Below are 20,446 nucleotides of genomic sequence, written 5' to 3' on the forward strand. Positions count from 1 at the left end.
CATTAGGGAGAGAAACAAACACCAGAGAATGAGATGCCAGGGTAAGATAAGTGAGGTATGTTTGAGAGCTGTAATGAGCTGTAATGAAATATTCCTAGGAATGAAGGGTATACAGAGGCGGAAAAGGACTAAGTTGCTCACGGTGAGAGATCCAAAGGAGGTGAGAAAACAGTTTATAGTCAATAGATACACTGACAGGATTAGGGATTAAAAATTGGTCCTGAGACTGATTTATATGACATTCACCGTCTGGTGCATACATGTAGCCGCACTCTATACACTGTGATAATAGTATAGCTTTGTGTACGGCTCAGCCTAGTATATCTCAGTATCCAAAGTCCACGTAGGGAAGGCGACGTTCAATTGTAGCGAACACTGAAGGTAATCCTAATAAATCACAGCAAAAAAAAGAACTAAGGAGCATCCATGCAACACTTCATGTAAGTTTTCCAGCATTTCTACTTAAAGTTACAACTACTTATCACAGATTTTTAGGTAACATATAGGCAGGAGAATGTTGTAGTTAAGCTAATTTTCTTACTTACTAATGTGACGAGCCAGTTCCTTCTAACCAATCACTATTAAAAACGAAAAAAAAAACGTAGGCATTGGACTTTCTTTAAACTTTTTAAACAGAACATTGGACAGTGTCAAGAATATATTTTCTCTGATCTTTTAAATCGTATTACATCATATACAAAAAAACAAGTCACGTGCATGTCACCTATACACAAAAAAAAACATTCATATACCTTAATAAACATAGTATTTGTGGTTAGAACTTAACATATTAGAGACATTATGAAAAATGTGTGTTCTTACTGGAATTAGCTAAATGGTAGCTATAGCGGATACCTTCGGTCATTTCCATTTTCTTGTGATAATGTAAGCCTTAAAAACGTATATTTTTTTTTTCAGTAAACAATGAACTCATCATCATATTGCTTCTTTAAAGAATCCAACTTAGCACCAGTCTTGGCGGATGTACTAATGGCAGAATTTATTTTAGGGCTGGTTGGAAATATTATCATCCTTTGGGTCTTCTGCTTCCGCATTTCGTCTTGGAACACCAGCACCTTGTATCTTTTTAATGTGTCCCTGGCAGACTTTCTCCTAATCCTCTGCCTCCCCTTTAAAGCAGAATATTTTCTACTTGGAAAAGACTGGCAATTTGGTGACATACCTTGCAGGATTATGCTCTTTATGATCTCTCTCAGCAGAACCGGTAGCATATTTTTTTTGACAGCAGTTGTGGGGAATAGATATTTCATGGTTGTCTGTCCTCATCACAGGATCAACACAATGCAGACAGTCCCAGGTGGCATGGTGGTTACTGCCGTAATGTGGATTTCAATAGTTTCCTGTACGGCCTATGTGTTAACAAAATCACACTTAATCACTGGAGAAATCGTCAACAAAACTTTGTGTGAGAGTTTCAACCTAAACTGGAATGGGAGTGCATTAGATGTCTGGCACTATGGGTTTTTTGTGATTGAGCTACTTGTCCCACTTATTACTATATTATTCTTTACATCATCTACAATAAATCAACTGAAGAGGCTAAAGGATACACATGGTAAGATCAAAAACACCATCAAGTCCATGATATTTGTAGCATTCATTTTTATCTTCTGCTTTCTTCCGAGCACTGTGTCTACCATAATTGTCATAATCTCCAAAACCCTAAAGGAGTGTGATTTATTTGATATTTCCAGTCTAGTATTTGCTGCCTCTCTGCCACTGACATATCTGAGCAGTGTGCTTAACCCTTTGGCCATTTACATTTCAAGCCCTTTGTTTCAAAGTATACTGAACGTGCATAACATATACAAGTACATCAAGAAATCAGGAGCAAGCAAGACAGAAGCCAGTGTACAGCATATGGCATAACAACATTTTTATTTTCATTATTAGACCTGGTCCGCAGTCAAAAAAACCTGTCAGGAATTAAAGCATTTGCAAATATTAATCCCTTAAGGACCGAGATGTTTTTTATATTTTGTACCCTTTGTGACCAAGGCTGTTTAAACGCTTCTGCTATGTTTGTGTTTAGCTGTAATTTTCTTCTCTCTCTCATTTATTGTACTCGCACAAGTTATATATTTTTCTTTCAGGACAAGAATGGCTTTCTTTAGATACCATCATTTTGATCATATCATCCAGTTCACTATTTAAAATAATAAACTATAAAACAAATATGATTTTTATTTGAAAAATATTTTACTCATCTACAAAAGCTAATGAAGAAACTTACTGAATAGATTCTAATTTTTGTCCTGAGTTTTTTTTTGTGCAAGTTATAGGGTGATAACTACAAGCACCATATTGCCATTTCAAAACCTTTTTTCATATATGGTCCCATCCCGTGCCCATGTCCTATTTGGGACATTGTTGAAACCGGCCAATTCAATTTACCCCATGAAACCATATATGTTTAAAACTAGACACCCCAGGGTATTTTAAATGATCGTATTTTAACAATTTCCACGCACAAAATCTACCACCAGACTTTTTGTGGTAGTCACTTTTTGTGTTTTTATCCCCCACACATTGTACTTCAGGTATGGATTTACAGCTCCTGGTATATGTCACTGTCAAACTAAACCCCTAAAATGTGTTCAGCAACATCTCCTGAGTACAATGATGCCCCCCATCCATGGGTTTGTCGGGTTGCTTGGGAGCTCAAAGGCCACATTTTGTAGGTGTGCATTTTTCAATTTGGAATTTTGACATCTGGGTATCGTGCGCCATGTATTTTGGGACATCTTTGAAGCCAGCAAATTTAATTTACCCCCATCAAACCATATATTTTTGAAAACTAGACAACCCAGGGTACTTCAAATGCTGGCATTTTACCACTTTCCATGCACTAATTCTACCAGCAACCTTTGTCAAATACTTGGAATTTAACTTTCGGAATTTTGAAATGTGGTCATCTTTAAAGCTGTCTGTATCAATTCCCTCCCACAAAACCATATTTTTTTTGAAAACTAGACAATCCAGGTTATTTCAAATGGTGGTGTTTTAACACTTTCCATGCTAGGATTTTTGGGAAGATAAAGCACCAATTTTAGAACTTGTTTATAAAAATATATATATGTATTTTTGGACATTTTTTTTAAACATTTTCTTGGAACTGAATGGTTCCCCTTTCTGGTGCCGTGGTGACATCACTTTTTTACATTTGATTACATTGGTATTTATTTTTTTACATTTGTATTTATTTTTAACTATTGTTATGTGCGTACTTATTTTACTGATTACAGTGTGATTAGTAAGCTGACCTGCATGGTTGGCTACATTACCTGGAGACCCTCTGGGAACCCTTTTACTTTTTACTGGGTGCTGGTAAAGCTTTCTTTACTCAAATTGTGTTGCTACCACGCTCTTTTAACCCCATGATGTGCCAGGTATGTCATTGGTCCTTAACTTTATGTTTTTCTGTGAGTGCATGGCACGTTGTTGGTCATTAAGGAGTTATTGAAGAACAAGGAGTAATTTAAGTAATATAATTCACTGGGGAGTATATATAATCATTTTTTCCATCATTTTAGAGCTTATTGAGCTAATTGTATACAATCAGCTAACTACTTTTCTTGAGTCCAAGTCTTTACATGACCTTCAATCTGGATTCCGCTTGACATTCTACTACGACTGCCCTTACTTAAGTTACTTATGACCTACTCAATGCTTATCCTAGTGGACCTTTCTACGGCTCTTGACACTGTGGACTACCCTCTTTTTCTTCTGACTCTTCAGGATCTTATTCTCTGTAATACTGCTCTCTCCTTGTTCACATCTCACGTTTCTTATTAGTATTATCAGCCTCTCCCTCTCCGGTAACGCTTACCCTCCCCTTTCCTTCTCAGTTGGTACATCACCAAGGCTCAGTTCTTGGATACTTTCTGTTCTCACTTTTCACAACCTCACTTGCCAAAGTAATCTTAGCGTTTGGCTTTCAATACATACATTTCAATACATTTGGCTAACCCATTGTACAGCGATGTGGAATGTGATGGAGCTATAATAAAACATCTCTTCTGTTCATACTGATGATCTACATTTTTTTCCGGATAATATATTATACCCTATAATCTGTGGTAAACAATGATGTATTTATGAAAATGTATGGTTTTTAAACATAGATTAAGCATTTACTGATAAATGATTTCAATGTACTCCTATACTGTTCCAAACATCAGTCACACTTGAATACTATTGACACTGCTGATAAATATAACAATCTACACCTGCACTACTGAGATGTATTTAAGATTTATTTAAAGTACCGTGTTTGCTCGATTATAAGACAAGGTTTTTTTCAGAGCAAATGCAAATAGAGGTCTGACTATGAGACTAAGACCCAGATCCCACGCAGCGCTGGTAACCTCTGGTAACCTCGGCTGCAGCGGAGATTGTCTAAGCACATCCGGCAGACCTTCCCCGGCTGCCAGGAGAATTCCCCGCACCACGAGATCGACGCAGAAAATCCCTGCTGCGGCTGGCACTTCCGCCAGCCTCCACCCGCTGCCCCCACTAGACACCAGGGAGTCAGAAGCACTGGTAAGTCGTGGGGGGGGGCATAAGGCATTTCTGGAGGCATAGTGGCATATAGGGGCTAAAAGGTATATCATGGGGCAGAGTGGCATATAGGAGGATATAAGGTATATCAGGGAGGCAGAGTGACATATAGGGGGTATAAATCAGTTCTGGGGGCATAGTGGCAAGCTTGGGGTCAGATGTGCAAAACCGGGAGGGGCAGGTTTGCAAATAAAAGGAAATAAAAACGAAAAAAATATTTTTCTCAATCATAGCTTTTATTAAATATGAAAAAAATAGTTTACATGAATTAATATTTACTAGTAAAACTAATTTCTTATAGGGTCGTCTTCATTCAGGCTTTTTCTTAAATTAATATTCAGATATTCAGATTTCGGGGGTCGTCTTATAATCGAGCAAATACGGTACTTAAAGTAATTGGGATCATTTATTAAGTTACTTTGCTCTGCGTGTCTGGATTGCTCAAACATAAAGTGTATTATTCTAACTTTAAAAACATGTGGTGGAGACCTATTGCAATTATTCTTTTATTTTATACACATGGAAAATACATTAATATGATACAATGTTAAACATATTATGCAATCTCATTGTCAAGCAAAATATGTTTGGGTAAATGTGGCTTTAACAGTTACAAAACTAAAGAAACGTGTGCAAACAGAGTGTGAAACAATAGGGGTTAAAAGAAAAAATCATGGGACAAAGTGGGAAAAGGTCATGAGGTCATGGCATCATGGCAACTAATGCAATAGAGTAAAAGAGAGTTATCATTTTCCAGTTTGCACCATAAATTCTCATACATAACCCCCTACAACCCAAGTAAATTTTATGTATTAACATTTGGACGATCTTGCCACAGGAAGACTCCAGGATTTTGTTTTTATGTTCAGATTACCTATGCATGTCCACTTAAAAATGCCTGCAGGGAAAACAAAAATACTTTATTAAAAACATGTTGTACACTTTTTAATAAGCATGGGTGTTTTAGGGAATAATTCTACATACAGTATATGCTTGGTTCAACATAGAATTTTACATTATCACTCATTCACAATCTACCTGTACAATGTCAAGAGAAGTCGAGTTTCTTGGGAAAGGTTTTCCACAGCTCTTGAGATATTCTGTTACAATTTCAGCTGCATCATCAAGGCTAAAAACATAAAACAAATATCAGAAAAAGACACAAATTAGCACTTAAAATGGTGTATCATGACTTCACTAATTTTTATGGATATATATACTGTATTTGCTCGACTATAAGACAAGGTTTTTTTCCAGGGGGGGGTTAAATGGGGGGCGTAGGGCATTTCTATAGGCAGAGGGCTCTATGATACGCCTTTTAACCCCCTTAATGCCACTCTGCCTCCAGAAATGCCTTTTAACCCTCTATATGCCACTCTGCCTCCTGAAATGCCTTATACCTCCCTATATGCCACTCTGCCCCATAATATGCCTTTTAACCCCCTAAATGCCAGAGTGGCATATAGGGGTATAAGGCATTTCTGGATTCAGAGTGGCACATAGGGGGTCAAAAGGCATATCATGGGGCACAGTGGCATATAGGGGGTATAAGGCATTTCTGGGGCAGAGTGGCAAGCCTGGGGGCAGATGTGCATAACTGGGGGGCAGGTTGGAAAATAAAAACAAAAAAATATTTGTCAATCATAGCTTTTATTAAAAATTTTTTTTTACATAGTTTACATGAATTAACATTTACTAGTAAAACTCTTTTCCTATAGGGTTGTCTTATATTCAGGCTTTTTCTTTTTTTCCTAAATTAATATTCAGATTTTAGGGGGTCGTCTTATAATCAGGGTTGTTCTAATCAAATACGGTATATATATTAGATAGATAGACCCATTGTACAGCGCTACCGAATTCGATGTCGCTATATAAAACATAATAAATAATAATAATAGATAGATATAACATGTATGATCTGCTAACTTACCAGTTCCTGTGTACAAAATAATCTGCCAATTCTCTTACTCTGTTGGATCGGAATAAGTGCAGTTTCAATAAATTAAAATGTTTGGTCTTTACAATCTTTTCAAACTGCTTCCTTTCTACTATGTTGTCCAATATTAGATCTTTAATCTATAGGGGGGAAAAGACGGAAAACATTTTTTTCCCAAATTGTAGGTATTTAATGCATTAAGTTATTATTTCTTGTCTAGTATGCACAACTGTTACAAACATGCATATTTTTATTATGACCACTACTGACATATTTATCTACCTACACACATAGACATGTTTAATTAATGTAATCATTCTTCTAAAATACTTAATGTTCTTTTCGTGACATTACTACCCACGACTTTGCTTGCATTTCAGTTGATTGCTTACACATCATGTAATGTTTAACCATGACTACCCTGCACAACATGATTTCAGCATTGATCCCTTAGTATTTTAATATTTTACAACCACTTTTGTTTGAGCTTGTTTTTATATGAAATCTATCCTGCTTTCCTTGTTTACCTATCACAACCTTAGTGTTTGCTTCAGATAACTGTTCTTTCTTTGTAATTGACATTTATGTATCACCACTTACCTGAGAAGCAAAGCCTGCCACTTCACCTGTGCTCATGTACTCAGTTACTTGCTGTAAAACAGTCTCTGATTTACACGAAGACAGGAAGCCCTGGCGATTGGGAAAATAAAATCTAAATTAACTAAATGAACCTATCAGTAACAGGTCAACAGCACTATGGGTGTTTTCACTAAGGGTTCTATTTTTTGTAACCCCAATTTACGCATATATTTGTATCACCTTCAACTTAACAAGGTATACATTACACAATATTTTTAACAGAAGGAACACAATATTGAATGGAAATAAACGGGTGATCCAAAAGAACCAAATAGGTAGCCCTACAATAATAAGAGTAGTAAAAAATCCCCCAACAGAAACGTTTATAGTTAAGTAGACAGCTCACATACCCCATAATATATGAAAGTGAAAGAAAAATGATCATTTTGGTGAAACATTTCTGTTGCTTAAGCTTATACTTTTTAATGGGCCAACATAGAGGGACCTTAGAGGTCCCTTCTTCAAATGGGAGGTCACAAAACCTATATGGCTTTACATCTTTTTCTATGTTGGCCCAATAAAAAATAAATTCACCTTTAGCTGAAGAAAATTATGAACATAAATAAAAGGAGTACCAGCCTGATAATGTATTTGATTTCATCAGGTTTTTCTCAGCGACTGTTTCTAGTCAGATTGTTATAAAAGTATGGTCTCGTGAGACTCATTAGACCAAACTGGTGCCTGATGAGATGGATCATCAAGCGGGTACTGTATCAAAACTGATTTTACACAGTGCTTAGCCAAATATTTAGAAAAGGTTAGTATGCACTGCAGTGAGAGTATAAAACAGAATTGTCCATTTGTTGACCAACCTAAAATAATGTCTGTTCAGTTAAATGGAATTTACAGATGTTTGGTATCAGTGTTCTTTCTCCAGTAACGCTGCCCTAGATTTACCTGAATTTGTTGCTCTCTTTTCTGCACATGCGGGATTAACAAAAGGCACCCCAAAGTAAAGGCCGGAAGATCCACTTGTGCATACTGCTTGGCAATACCAACAAGATCCAGATCCGCTAACACTGGACATCTACATATAGAGAAGTAGTACATTATCTAAGCATGAATGAGTTTGGTGAATAGGTAAAACAGATAAAAACATTAAATAATTTCTTTTAATCAAGTAAACATTTTTATCTATACACACTGTGCAAACCAAACAACAAGCACATACAGAGAGTTCAGATTTCTTTAACCCCTTTCTGATTTCATTTTTTGTACCCTTTGTGACAATTGAGGTTTTAACATTTCTGCTGTGCTCGTTATGTTGTTTTTTCAGATGTCATTATTTTGATCGTATCATATAATTTACAATAAAAAGTAAAAAATATGGTGAAACAATTGAGAAAAAAATACCTTTTCTGACTTTTACTTGAAAAATCTTTTACTCATCTACAAAAGCTCATGAAGAAACCTGCTTTATAGATTCTACTATTTGTCCTGTGTTTAGAAATGTTTTTATGTTACTCATAAAAATACATTTTGTTATATATTTTGTACTTTTTTGCCATTTTGTTGCAACTGGAAGGTTCCCCTGATGGTGACATCAGTGGGGAATTATTTTTACATGTTATTAAATTTTTATATACCAGTATTTTTTCATGGTTTCATGGTTGAATGCAGTACCAGTATTCAGTGTGTGTGTGTGCATGTATAGTGCTAGGGACAGTGTGTGTGTAACTGTATCGTACCAGAGTCAGCATGTGTACTGTATTGTAGTGCCAGATTCAGTGTGCATATTTTATCTACTTATATATGTATAGTGTGTGTGTATATATATATATATATATATATACACCGTATACACACACACACATTGTATGTGAGTGTATGTTGTTGGAGAGTCTGTGTGCATATGCATCAGTTTTGTTTAGCAATGTAATATTTACCAGTTATTAGCTTGATTTCCCAATAATTTAATATATTAGCTTAGCAGTTTAATAAATGCACTGTTTTCACTAATTTATCAATTCTTTATGAAATGGTTATAATATATATTTACCAAATATTTATATTTTGTATTAATCCATACTTTTAATTATATACACACATATACATAAATTAAGGCGACATATGGTGGTGGAGCATGAATTTAAACAGAAGAGAATGGTGCAATATGATTAAAGTTACAGAAAACATGATTGGAAAAAAACGGCTCCTAGATTCAAGCCAAATTTGCCGACCCAAAACCATAATTTATTTTCAAACAACTGACAGCTGCTAGTCACATTGTTAACTCACTTAAGGAGAAGCAGAAAACCCTGGTAACATTCTTCAACCTGGGAAGGGCTGGGTGGGCATGAAGCTACAAAGCAAGCAAACAAAGTATAATAAAGCAATATGCATACAGTGGAATTGTATAAAACAATGGTATTGTATAAAACAAGAATTGTATTTACCAGATATGAATGGAGCCAAAATTACTGTGCGCCATGCTCTGCTGAAGTTCTGTATCTGGAACAAAAAGGTAGTTTTCTTATATTTAACAATTTAAATCTCACCAAGCGAATCCAATTTCATGCACTTAAGAAATAATAAATAGTTTTGCACTCTAAAATACATACCTCCCAAAGGCACTGCACACCAGTAATTGCAGCTAAAACCTTTCTTAGGTAATTCATCTAGGATTGTAAAAATTCATATATGAGAACACATCCAAGTTGTGAACACATGCTCCATTCTTCCAAAGTTGAGGGAAAGGCATCCAGAATGCACAGTGCACATGTCACATGTTTGTATACAGGGGGCTAATTATGAAGCAACAGAACATTCTTACCCCACCAACACATATAAAACAGAGAGGAGAGATTCTACAAGCTTGGTGACCATATATTAAGACTTCTCCATTCAATAGATTCAGACCGCTAAAAACATCCTGCGTATTCACACCATTACACATTGATGGCTAACTGGCTTTCATTAATTTAAATTATTTTTTTAAATAACAATGCTATGATTAAACAGTTTTTACAATACTTCTCACCACATATACAACTCGACTGGTCACCAATAATGCTCTGCTTCAGTCTGTGTCTGTTACATGTTCGTTATGCTCTGCCTATCTTGTTGGCTTATTCTGTAGTAATGTTTCACTCAGAAATTTTATCCACCTTTTAGAGTTTTAAATTCTACAGTACCTGCTTAAGAAATGACATACTCAGTCTATTAATGATTTCATATAATAACCTTCTCCTTCAGCAGTGGCTTCTAAATGATATATAACCTTTGACAAATGCAGGTTTGCATGTTCTGTATCAGCCAAAATATAATTTTCCAGCATAATACGTACCATGTTAAATCCAAGTAATTTTTGCAGTAATCCACTCCAAAGTTGAGGATCATAAACATGGTATTCTAAACTGAGTTCTGTCACTAAGCGTACAGCCTGAGTTAAACAAAAGACAATATAGTATATAACATGCCTTGTTAGCCAGAAGACTTGAGAAACAATGAGAGAACAGTAAACACAAAGTATGTGAAAATGTGATGAACTTATAAACAATCTTGGAGAAAACATTTTTTTCTCCTGTTTTAATAAACAAGAGTCCCCAAATGGCAAGCCACCCATAAATGTGTTACCAGGTCCTTATCACTGAGCAGAGGCTATGAAGTTATAATCTCACATTTCACTCTACACTAGCACATGTAAAGATTATGTATTTTGCAGTATTTGTATTTTGTATACATTTTTAGTATGGAATAAGACGGGGTAATCCGTTAAAAACAGTCCTTGAAGATTGGCTTGATAATCATGGTTTTAGGTGCTCAGAAAACACGCTACATGTGTGACTACGTGGAAAAGTGCAATGCTTCCTTCGTAAGTCACCCATCCATATTAGAGTTTTACTGGAAGTCTCGGCACGCACATTGTGGATAGAGAATTGATCGAAACAGCAGAAATTTTAACTAAGCAAGTAGAAAAGGGATTTATTGCAATAAAATTAGTGTTCAAGCAAAATAGGCTTTTTAGTGTTTGCATTCATACTCACCCTGGGTTCATGACTGTGGTTTTTCCACAACCCTTTAATCATTCCTTCTTTTGGACTGCTGTGAAATGATTCAAGGGTATAGGGAATGTTCAAGATTTCAAACTCTGATAGATAGATGCAGCACTTAAGATAATACCTGAAAAAATAGAGATTTTATTTTTAACTTGAATGTAAAATCTTATAGACTACATCTGGCAAATATTCCTAACAATGTAAATCCTAATCACCTTCACTTTCATTTAGAACACCATTTTAAAGATGCTTGAATTCATATTACCATCTCCACTGGCTGGAAATCCCATGGATCTGCACCTAATTTTTCTTTCATCCTAATCACATAACTTTCAGCTTCAAATCCTGACCATTTTCCCAGAAATATTTTTTTTTGTAGAATTATGTACAACTACTACGACCTACAAAACAAACACCTACTAGATATACCTCTAGCTCTGCTGTAGTGCTTTAGAATCAGTGTGCACTGTGTAAACAAAAAATGAACAGAGAAGGCATACCATACAGTAGAGATATTACCACGGATACTTTACCTAGACAAGCTTTACTTACTTTACTTGGTCAATGGGTTTTTTGACGAGAGACACCACTGTATCAGTATCGGCTAAATGGATAAGACACTGAAGGGCTCGACTTCTGTGAGCAAATGTTAATTGGTTGTCCCCAATGGGCTGGAACATAATAAAAACAGTACTTCCTTAAGTATAAGCACATATTCTGAACAATTGATTGTTCCTTAAAATGTACACATTCTAAAAAATTAAATAAAAATAAAGACATATGTACTAGATAGAAGACTACAGCATACTCACAGATGTAGCAGATGTTGCAACTGCATACAAAATTCTTGAACTGTGGTCTACTGGGTATGGCTGAAGGAGGTATATGACTCTGTAATCGGGTAACAAATGTTATACTACTACTATTATTATTCCTTAGAAACATTCATACATAATAAATGTGGAAAAGCAAGTCTAAACTTTTGTTTAGAAATATTTATATCAATTTGCTGGTCAAACTATTTCTCATGTTCTGTCACAACTGACAGACGCAAAAGTAAAGCCTTCCTGCAAGCATCCCCATGTAACAAGGGATAAGTTTAATAAACCAACATTATTCACAAATAAGAAGATATTGTACATGGGTGAAAACATTACAAATTATTTGAGTATGGTTAAGATCCTCTAAGTTTCAGGCATTAGCATGCAGGACTTTTATTAAGTTTGCTTGTAGAAGCATTTCTCATTAAGTTGTGATCCATAGAGTCTTAGAAACTAGGATGTCAGGTGTGATTTTTGTAACTCACATAAAAAAATAAACATGAGATTCTAAAATACAAGACTCTGATAAAAACAAATATATGTAGTAATTTCAAACAAAATATTTAGACATACCTTCTGAGGTCTTCGTCGCCTTGAACATCCCCAAAGGCATCTTTGTTTTTCTGTAAATAGGGTATTAAAAATGACATGGCAAAAAGTTAAAAGGACAGCCAACTGCAAAAAATGTACACATAATTTTAAATGTATCAACTCAAATGAACAATAAGACTGTTAATGAGTATATATATATATATATATATACATATATACACACACACACATACACACGTAGTTCTCAAACTGGTGTACTAAATAATTGATACAAAAGCCTTAATCTCTTTATAGCAAATCATGAACTGATTATAAGTGACAATATAAAAAATTCATACCAGATGTATTTATAGTGTTTGGATAAAAATTGAAGGCAGTCAGAACTTACATCAGCTTGGGGCAAAGCGACAGGACAGAGCCACTTCTCCAGAAGAACATTTTGGATTTTGCTCATATTCATGTTGTTTACATCAGATATTTGCTTTGCTGCTGAGTGAATATCTGCAAAATAATGCAATCAGCTAAAGTTCCACATAAAAGAAGGGAGTTTCACTAAGAAGGGAGATTCAGGGAAAGTTGTAGTTTCAGCTCATTGACTTTATCATACTTTTTGTCCAATAACAAGTAAACTTTTGCTAGGGACAGCCTTTTATAAGGCCTAGCGATTTAAGGGATTTGACACTTGACACTCTCTTGCGAACTATCACTTTAGCGAATAAACCCTAAAATACATCCATTATACAGACCATGGTGACAAGTAGCACACTTGGTATGCCAATTATGAAACCTCTTGATGTTCTTGTTCTTTACAATATACCACAATAATACATTTAAATTGCCTTTCTTGCCCACAAAAAAAAAGATAAAATATAGAACTGGGAGGGTCATGTGGGACTATATGTGACCTCATTCTGTATTATGTTTCTTAAAGAAAACTTGTAGGGTGCTATTTGTGAATCAACAGACCTGGATAATCTCTGCCTGTAGGAATCCGTATTCTTTTCTCAACACTGCTGTGCTCGTAGAGAGATACGATGAGATTAGCAGGCTTTCCAATCAGTTTCAGGAACTCTGTCGTATCCAGCTTGTGCGTAATCAGAATGTTCTCTGTTGCTGATCGTTGATATTGCACACTAAGTTTTTTTATTAACACTTCAGCTCTTTCATAGGCTTCTTCCTAAATAAAATGAAAGATGAAAAAAGACACAATATATATATTTATATTAGGCAGGCCAAGTGTCTCATTGGTGTTATTTTATTAGTGGCAAGTTACAGTGACATGGAAATATTACTAAATCAACTATGTTATAAAGGGATACTCCTCTGCAGGCTTCTCCTGCAGGAAGGGCTAAAATGGCTCTCTATAATCCATTAATAATGCGGTAAGAAGAAGTTCTTTATTTATCTGCAAATGTTCACTGAAAACCCAAATGAGTTGGATTCCACCAATTCCAAACAAAAAAAGTACAAGTAAAATAAAAAGCTCCCACCCATATGCAGCCCATGTAAGTGACAATGGACAATAAAACACAGGGTAAGCACGCATATGATGTTACATTCCATAATTGTACAACAATCAGAAAATATAGGTATGCCAAGATTCATGCAGTTCTGGTGCAGCCCCTTTTTAGGCCTATCACTCAAATCAGTATCAGCAGTGGCGGAACTACCGGGTCGCGACTGCGACCGGGCCCTGGAGTTCTGTCAGTCAGGGGGGCCCAAGGGGTGCCGAGCAGTCGTTTTTAGCAACCACTCGGCGCCCTTATGTCTCCTCTGCCGCCTGCCTCAGTGCTACACCCAACTGCAGTGGTGGGACCGTGAGGCATCTGTCTCGGGTGCCGCCGCTCAGCAGTGAAGCCGTGCGCACCGCAGCAGAGCAGCGAGACAGAGGCCTCGTGCCCCCACCACAGGACTCCACGTTAAGTGACCTACAAAGGGGGGTAGGGAGAGGGTAGATAGTGAGAAGGGGGGGATAGGGAGAGGGTAGATAGTGACAAGGGAGAGGGTAGATAGTGACAAGGGAGAGGGTAGATAGTGAGAATGGAGGGTAGATAGTGAGAAGGGGGGGTAGGGAGAGGGTAGATAGAGAGAAGGGGGGTAGGGAGAGGGTAGATAGTGAGAAGGGGGGGTAGGGAGAGGGTAGATAGTGAGAAGGGGGGGTAGGGAGAGGGTAGATAGTGAGAAGGGGGGCCTTAACAGATTCTCGCACCGGGGCCCTGAGGCTTCTAGTTACGCCCCTGAGTATCAGTCTGGCCGAGGGTGATGGAAGTTGTAGCCCATAAAAGCTCATCAGCCCATTTTTAAACGTAAACATATAAAATACAGTTATTTTAATGTGAGAATGTTCTCATACATTTATTATTGGGGGTGTCAGAAGTGAGAAGGGAACTTGAAGTACAAATAATAATCGATAATGAAAATCATTATCGATTAATCGAATCGATTTTTATCGATTATAAAAAGAGTTTTTTTTCAGAGCAAACGCTCTGAAAAACTCCTCTCCTTATGTAATCCGACCTCAAACAGAGATCGGATTATAACACTAGAATCCAGATCCCCCGCAACGCTGCAGGGGACCTGGATTCCCCTCACTGTCGGCCGGTCTCTCACTTCCGTCTCACTCCCCCCTCCCATTCACCCCTCTGACTCCTCCCCCCTCCCATACACTGCTCTGCCTCTCTCCCGACTCCCTGGTATTTTGTGAACCTCCGTTGCTGACAGGCACTTTCACTGCAGCGTCATAGAAGCCTCAGCGTAAGTGAAGGGCAGTAACGGAGGCTGTCTGTGCACATCGTGCAGACCCCCACCGGCTGACAGAGAATCGAGGTCTCCTGCAGAGGATCATCCTCTCTGTCAGCTGGTGGGGGGTCTGCATCGCACAGACAGCCTCCATTACTGCCCTTCACTTACGCTGAGGCTTCTTTGAAGCTGCAGTGAAAGTGCCTGTCAGCAACGGAGGTTCACAAAACACCAGGGAGTCCGGAGAGAGGCAGAGTGGTGTATGGGAGGGGGAGGAGTCAGAGGGGTGTATGGGAGCCACCCTCCCATACACCACTCTGGCTCCTCCCCCTGCCATACGCCACTCTGCCTCTCTACCCGGCTCCCTGGTGTCTTGTGAACCTCCGTTGCTGACAGGAGGCAGAGTGGCGTATGGGAGGGGGGAGGAGGCAGAGTGGAGTATGGGAGGGGGGAGGAGGCAGAGTGGAGTATGGAAGGGGGAGGAGGCAGAGTGGAGTATGGGAGGGGGGAGGAGGCAAAGTGGAGTATGGGAGGGGGCAGGAGGCAGAGTGGTGTATGGGAGGGGGGAGGAGGCAGAGTGGTGTATGGGATGGGGGAGGAGGCAGAGTGGTGTATGGGAGGGGGAGGAGCCAGAGTGGTATATGGGAGGAGGCAGAGTGGAGTATGGGAGGGGGGAGGAGGCAGAGTGGTGTATGGGTGAGTTATAGTGGTGTATGGGGGGTATAATGAATTTCAGGGTAGCAGAGTGGTGTATGGGGGTGTAATGAATTTCAGGGAGGCAGAATGGCATATCTGGGGGAGTTAGAGTGGTGTATGGGGGGTATAATGAATTTCAGAGTGGCATATCTGGGGGAGGCAGAGTGGTGAATCAGGGAGTATAATGAATTTCAGGGTGGTGCAGGGCATTTATGGGGAGCGGAGTGGCATATCAGGGTGCACAGTGGCATATAGGGAGGTATAAGGCATAAATGGGGGCGAGTGGCATATTGGAAGTTATAAGGCATATAGGGGGTATAAGGCATATCGATATTAGGCATATCAGGGGGGCATAAGACATATCTGGGGTAAAAGGTATATCACGGGGCTCAGTTGCATATCACTGGCATATAAGGAGTATAAGGCATATCGGGGGCACAGTGGCGTATCAGGGGGCACAGTGGAATCTCTGGCATATAAGAGGTATAAGGCATATATGGGGGCAGAGTGGCAAGCTGGGGGTCAGATGTGCATAACTGGGGGCAGTATGGTAAATAAAAGAAAATATAAACAAGGCTTTTTTCTCAGTTCTTATTAAATATGAAAAATAGTTAACATATGAATTAATATTTACTAATAACTTTGTATAAAAACCTAGTTTGAGAAACACTGTGTTTGGGTTCTTGTAGCTTTTATTATTATGTCAGTAAAATAAGAAGGTGAATAGAGAGAGGCCATTGCAATAAAGAGATGAAAGTGTAAATTGTACGTTTTTTATTACATTATTTTAAATTAAAAAAAATTGCATTTTTTATCCGATTAATCGAAAAAATAATCGGCCAACTAATCGATTATTAAAATAATCGTTAGTTGCAGCCCTAAAATTTAGTATTTATATGTATTGACATAATGTCCCATGGGCAAATGGGGGCATCAAGCATCGCCTTTAAGGTTTTATATGGCAGGACAACCAATTAAGGTTTTATATGGCAGGACAACTAATGGCTATTAGTTAAAACCAACAGCACATTCTGGCCTGGGATCTTTGATCTCCCCAACCAGCCCATAAATATTATGGAGGAGTGTGTCTCACTGCACAGGCTCCACAATATAAACTACCTGGTACATGTCCTTAACCCCTTAAGGACAATGGGCGGTCCCTAAACCCATTGGAAACAATGCATTTTGAGCCCGTATATGTACGGGCTTTGTCATTAAGGGGTTAAGAGACAGAACACTATGATTTCATTTACCGGAACTCAGCATAGTGGCTGGTGGCTGCGGAAGGTCACTGGCTACAATTTACAATATATACAGCAACCTTATTCCTATGTCTCCTCTGTATTTTACCTTAGGGGATATATTATTTTTCCACTTTTCAGCCAAGCAGAGACAAAATTTTAGTGCGTGGATCTTATCAGGACCTGAAATAATATAAACACACTATTAACCATTTTAACCATATCGCAAATCATTACAGTTATAAGGCTTGCCCAGTTTTGTTGTAATTGTAGATTGGTTTAATCTTACCGGTTGGGAGCTCTTGAGCAATCCTGTGAGCAATTGCTGCGGCCCACTCTGGATTACTGATGGACTGTAAGTAAGACTGGATGATCATAACCGTTTTAGCGGTTTCCTTGGTTAAAATTGAGGCACATTCATTTTTTTTCATCTTCAGTGCTTTAGGTCTTAACTGCTTCTCAAAAATATGCTTGACTGCTGTCATGTACAAAGTATCCAAAGAAACCTTTGGGAAATGTTTTGGGAAAGCGGGATTAGGTCAATTTTACCTTAAGCTTGCTAAGCATTCGCGTTGGAGTGAGAACGGCAACAGGGGACCAGTTCTGAGCAAGTAAATAACATGGACTAATAATAAATGAATTAGACAGGGAACATTGGTAACTGTTATACAGAGAGGATTATTGGGACACTTAAGAAATGATCATTGTGTATTTTGGATATATCACACAAACCAATGATGTGCATGAACGATTGGGGGGGGGGATTAACACTTTGTAAATAATCATGCGCTGCGTCCTACTTTGGGGGAAGGAAAAGCCGATACCAGAATAGGGTAAAACGTGTATAAAAGTAATAAAACCGTCATACAGCAGTGTAGGCTTGTTATTATATTAAGTCAATACATGTTAAACTAAATTGCTGTTTGGGCTTGATGCAGCATCGCCCCAGGGCCCATCAGTTAACTCACTCCAGCACAAATCTTGAAACAACGTGTGGAAATAATAAATGAAAACATTTACAAGTGTATTTTCCATCACTGCACTTTGTAACGCACCTTCATTAACTTCGAAATTAACAGAAGAGTAGGGAACGATTCCTCACTTAGCTCTGCAGCTGAAAAATATTTTTTTTTTATGAACATTAATCACGGTTGTCGAAAAGAAAGATTGCCAAAGATTCCTCTTGTAAAAACACTGAAGTTACACCCAAATAGTCAACTGCACTACACACTATTTACAAACTTGCATAAACATAGAAGTCAGTAAAGTACTATTGTATAGAATATTTACATTCCTGATAAAAAGCAATGTATACATTTATGATAACATATACACGCCAAGTTCATCATTTTCGATAATCATATTTTTTATGGCAAGGCTGAAGAACTATTTCATACTGTATTATTGCAGAGATATGTCATCTTTGTGTTGCATTAGAATGCCAGCTGTGTAGAACTCATTGTCTGAATTGATCTATATACACACACATATGTATGAAGGGTTAGCATATTGCTGTATAAGAAGGTGCCCAACCAAACACAGAGTCTCCATGCATGGCTATATTGGGGCATAAATGCGTACGTGCAGATCAGCCCCAGAGGATATAAGTGAGTTTCTGTCTATATGGTTTTGTCTGAAGGAAGATTACACCAAATATATAATGGTGCAGTGAACAAAAATAACAGGAGTGAACACAATTGCATGAGAGAATTTCCATTTTTTTCTGCTGTCATATATCCAAATACTGAAGTTGTTTTATTTTTCCAAATGGGGTAACTTGTGAAGAAAGTTTCTTAGAAGTATAAGCTGTGCATGTAATTGGCACAGGCTGTAAAAAAATAAGTAACTCTGAATGTTTTATTATGGCATATTTTAATTGAAGTAATGAAATGCTTTAGTTTTTTAAATAGAAACATTTGCGACAGTAAACTTACATATAATTCCCCAAAAGCTTGATGCGGTTGAAAAGAAGAGCAAATGAAAGGGCAGTCTTGTCTGAGCGTGACTTGACATTGCAATTCCATGTTCCAATATGTACTGGTGTTCCAAATCAACAGGAGGGGAGATCCTCTTGTAAGATTTTAGATGATTAATTAGACCTAAAGCCTTTAAGATAAAGTGATGAAAACAACCTTAACATTGGGAAAAAAATAAGTCACATACCACAAGAAATAAATTGGCAAAGCACAGTCGTCCCCCCACCCCCCCCCAAGGAATTAATAGACGACAGGTTTCAGAACACTGATCCTAGATAATGACATAGCTGGTAAATTTCTTTGGAGTTAATTCATTGAAATCAAACTCCTTAGTGATCAATGGAATTTGTGAAAGTCCAAAGCCTGGTTTGGGTTCATCTCTGCATTGGTTAGCTTAGTTTAAATCTAGTTAGTGGTTTGAATCCCCAATATCTCTTTATGAGGACTATATGAAAACATGAAAGCCATCATTTTATAGGGTCACATTAAATGCATCATGATAGCATGGAATGTGAGTGGTGCTACTGGCTAGTTCCTGGTACATTATACTAAGGCAGTCCCAATGAAACCAATATCAACGTTCCACGGTCAAATGGGTTGAACAGATAAAAAAGGGTTAGCTATCACATTAATTTGAACATGTTAATATCTGAACAGAGTGCATTATGCCACAAAATGGTTAATTCAGTAATTTACCTGGTTCAGCTGAATATTGGTGTTCTTCTCATCTGCTGCGAATACAACTTGTAAGACTCCTTCAATTGTTTCATAATCATATGGATCCAGCTGGAAAAAAAACAAATGAAGTAGCTAGGAAACAAAGCACTTGATTATATCGACTATGCTACTTGCCTTGGCAAATAGCACTACCAATCTACAAATAGGTTCTGCTACAACAGCAGTATACTGATATACCGTATACTGAAAAGAAAGTTTAAACAAAAAAGGTGTGCCGAATACAAATGTAGTCTCTCCAGCTTGGTCCAGACCCAATGGATGTGATCTTGCAGCGTCAAACGTTGCAAAGAGTTCCCTGCCAAATGTATGATTCTCATAAATATTCAGTGCGGTTCTAGGGGAGTAAATAATCAGAGATAGCCAGAGACCCGACCCCAAGGAGCTTTTCTTACAAGAAGAGCTGAGTTGACCATTCACATATTTTACTGAATTTTTAGGTGCACTAATGTTTGCATTTTCATTTCACTAGAATGCTGCTTTGCCAAAATATTAATCACTGTGAATTTATATATAAAGGTAAGATATTAAA

General features: G+C 37.7%; 1 protein-coding gene across 1 annotated transcript in view; it reads right to left on the reverse strand.

Annotated features, from left to right (window-relative positions):
• Positions 1 to 5,073: 5,073 nt before the first annotated feature.
• KNTC1 (kinetochore associated 1) overlaps positions 5,074 to 20,446 on the reverse strand; it is a 41,218-nt gene continuing 25,845 nt past the window's right edge. Inside the window, exons 44-63 of the mRNA XM_053472199.1 lie at positions 19,876 to 19,965; positions 19,138 to 19,309; positions 18,259 to 18,317; positions 17,493 to 17,709; positions 17,313 to 17,386; positions 13,494 to 13,704; positions 12,916 to 13,028; positions 12,549 to 12,598; positions 11,967 to 12,045; positions 11,707 to 11,825; positions 11,143 to 11,278; positions 10,443 to 10,538; positions 9,718 to 9,774; positions 9,553 to 9,607; positions 9,395 to 9,458; positions 8,054 to 8,183; positions 7,118 to 7,207; positions 6,512 to 6,657; positions 5,620 to 5,710; positions 5,074 to 5,479 (exon numbers count right to left, since the gene is read on the reverse strand). Coding sequence (XP_053328174.1) covers positions 5,456 to 5,479; positions 5,620 to 5,710; positions 6,512 to 6,657; positions 7,118 to 7,207; positions 8,054 to 8,183; positions 9,395 to 9,458; positions 9,553 to 9,607; positions 9,718 to 9,774; positions 10,443 to 10,538; positions 11,143 to 11,278; positions 11,707 to 11,825; positions 11,967 to 12,045; positions 12,549 to 12,598; positions 12,916 to 13,028; positions 13,494 to 13,704; positions 17,313 to 17,386; positions 17,493 to 17,709; positions 18,259 to 18,317; positions 19,138 to 19,309; positions 19,876 to 19,965 — 2,073 coding nt within the window. The 3' untranslated portion in view covers positions 5,074 to 5,455. The remainder of the gene's footprint in view (positions 5,480 to 5,619; positions 5,711 to 6,511; positions 6,658 to 7,117; positions 7,208 to 8,053; positions 8,184 to 9,394; positions 9,459 to 9,552; positions 9,608 to 9,717; positions 9,775 to 10,442; positions 10,539 to 11,142; positions 11,279 to 11,706; positions 11,826 to 11,966; positions 12,046 to 12,548; positions 12,599 to 12,915; positions 13,029 to 13,493; positions 13,705 to 17,312; positions 17,387 to 17,492; positions 17,710 to 18,258; positions 18,318 to 19,137; positions 19,310 to 19,875; positions 19,966 to 20,446) is intronic.

This window comes from Spea bombifrons, chromosome 1, assembly GCF_027358695.1.
Source record: "Spea bombifrons isolate aSpeBom1 chromosome 1, aSpeBom1.2.pri, whole genome shotgun sequence".
In the NCBI taxonomy this organism is placed as follows: Eukaryota; Metazoa; Chordata; class Amphibia; order Anura; family Pelobatidae; genus Spea; species Spea bombifrons.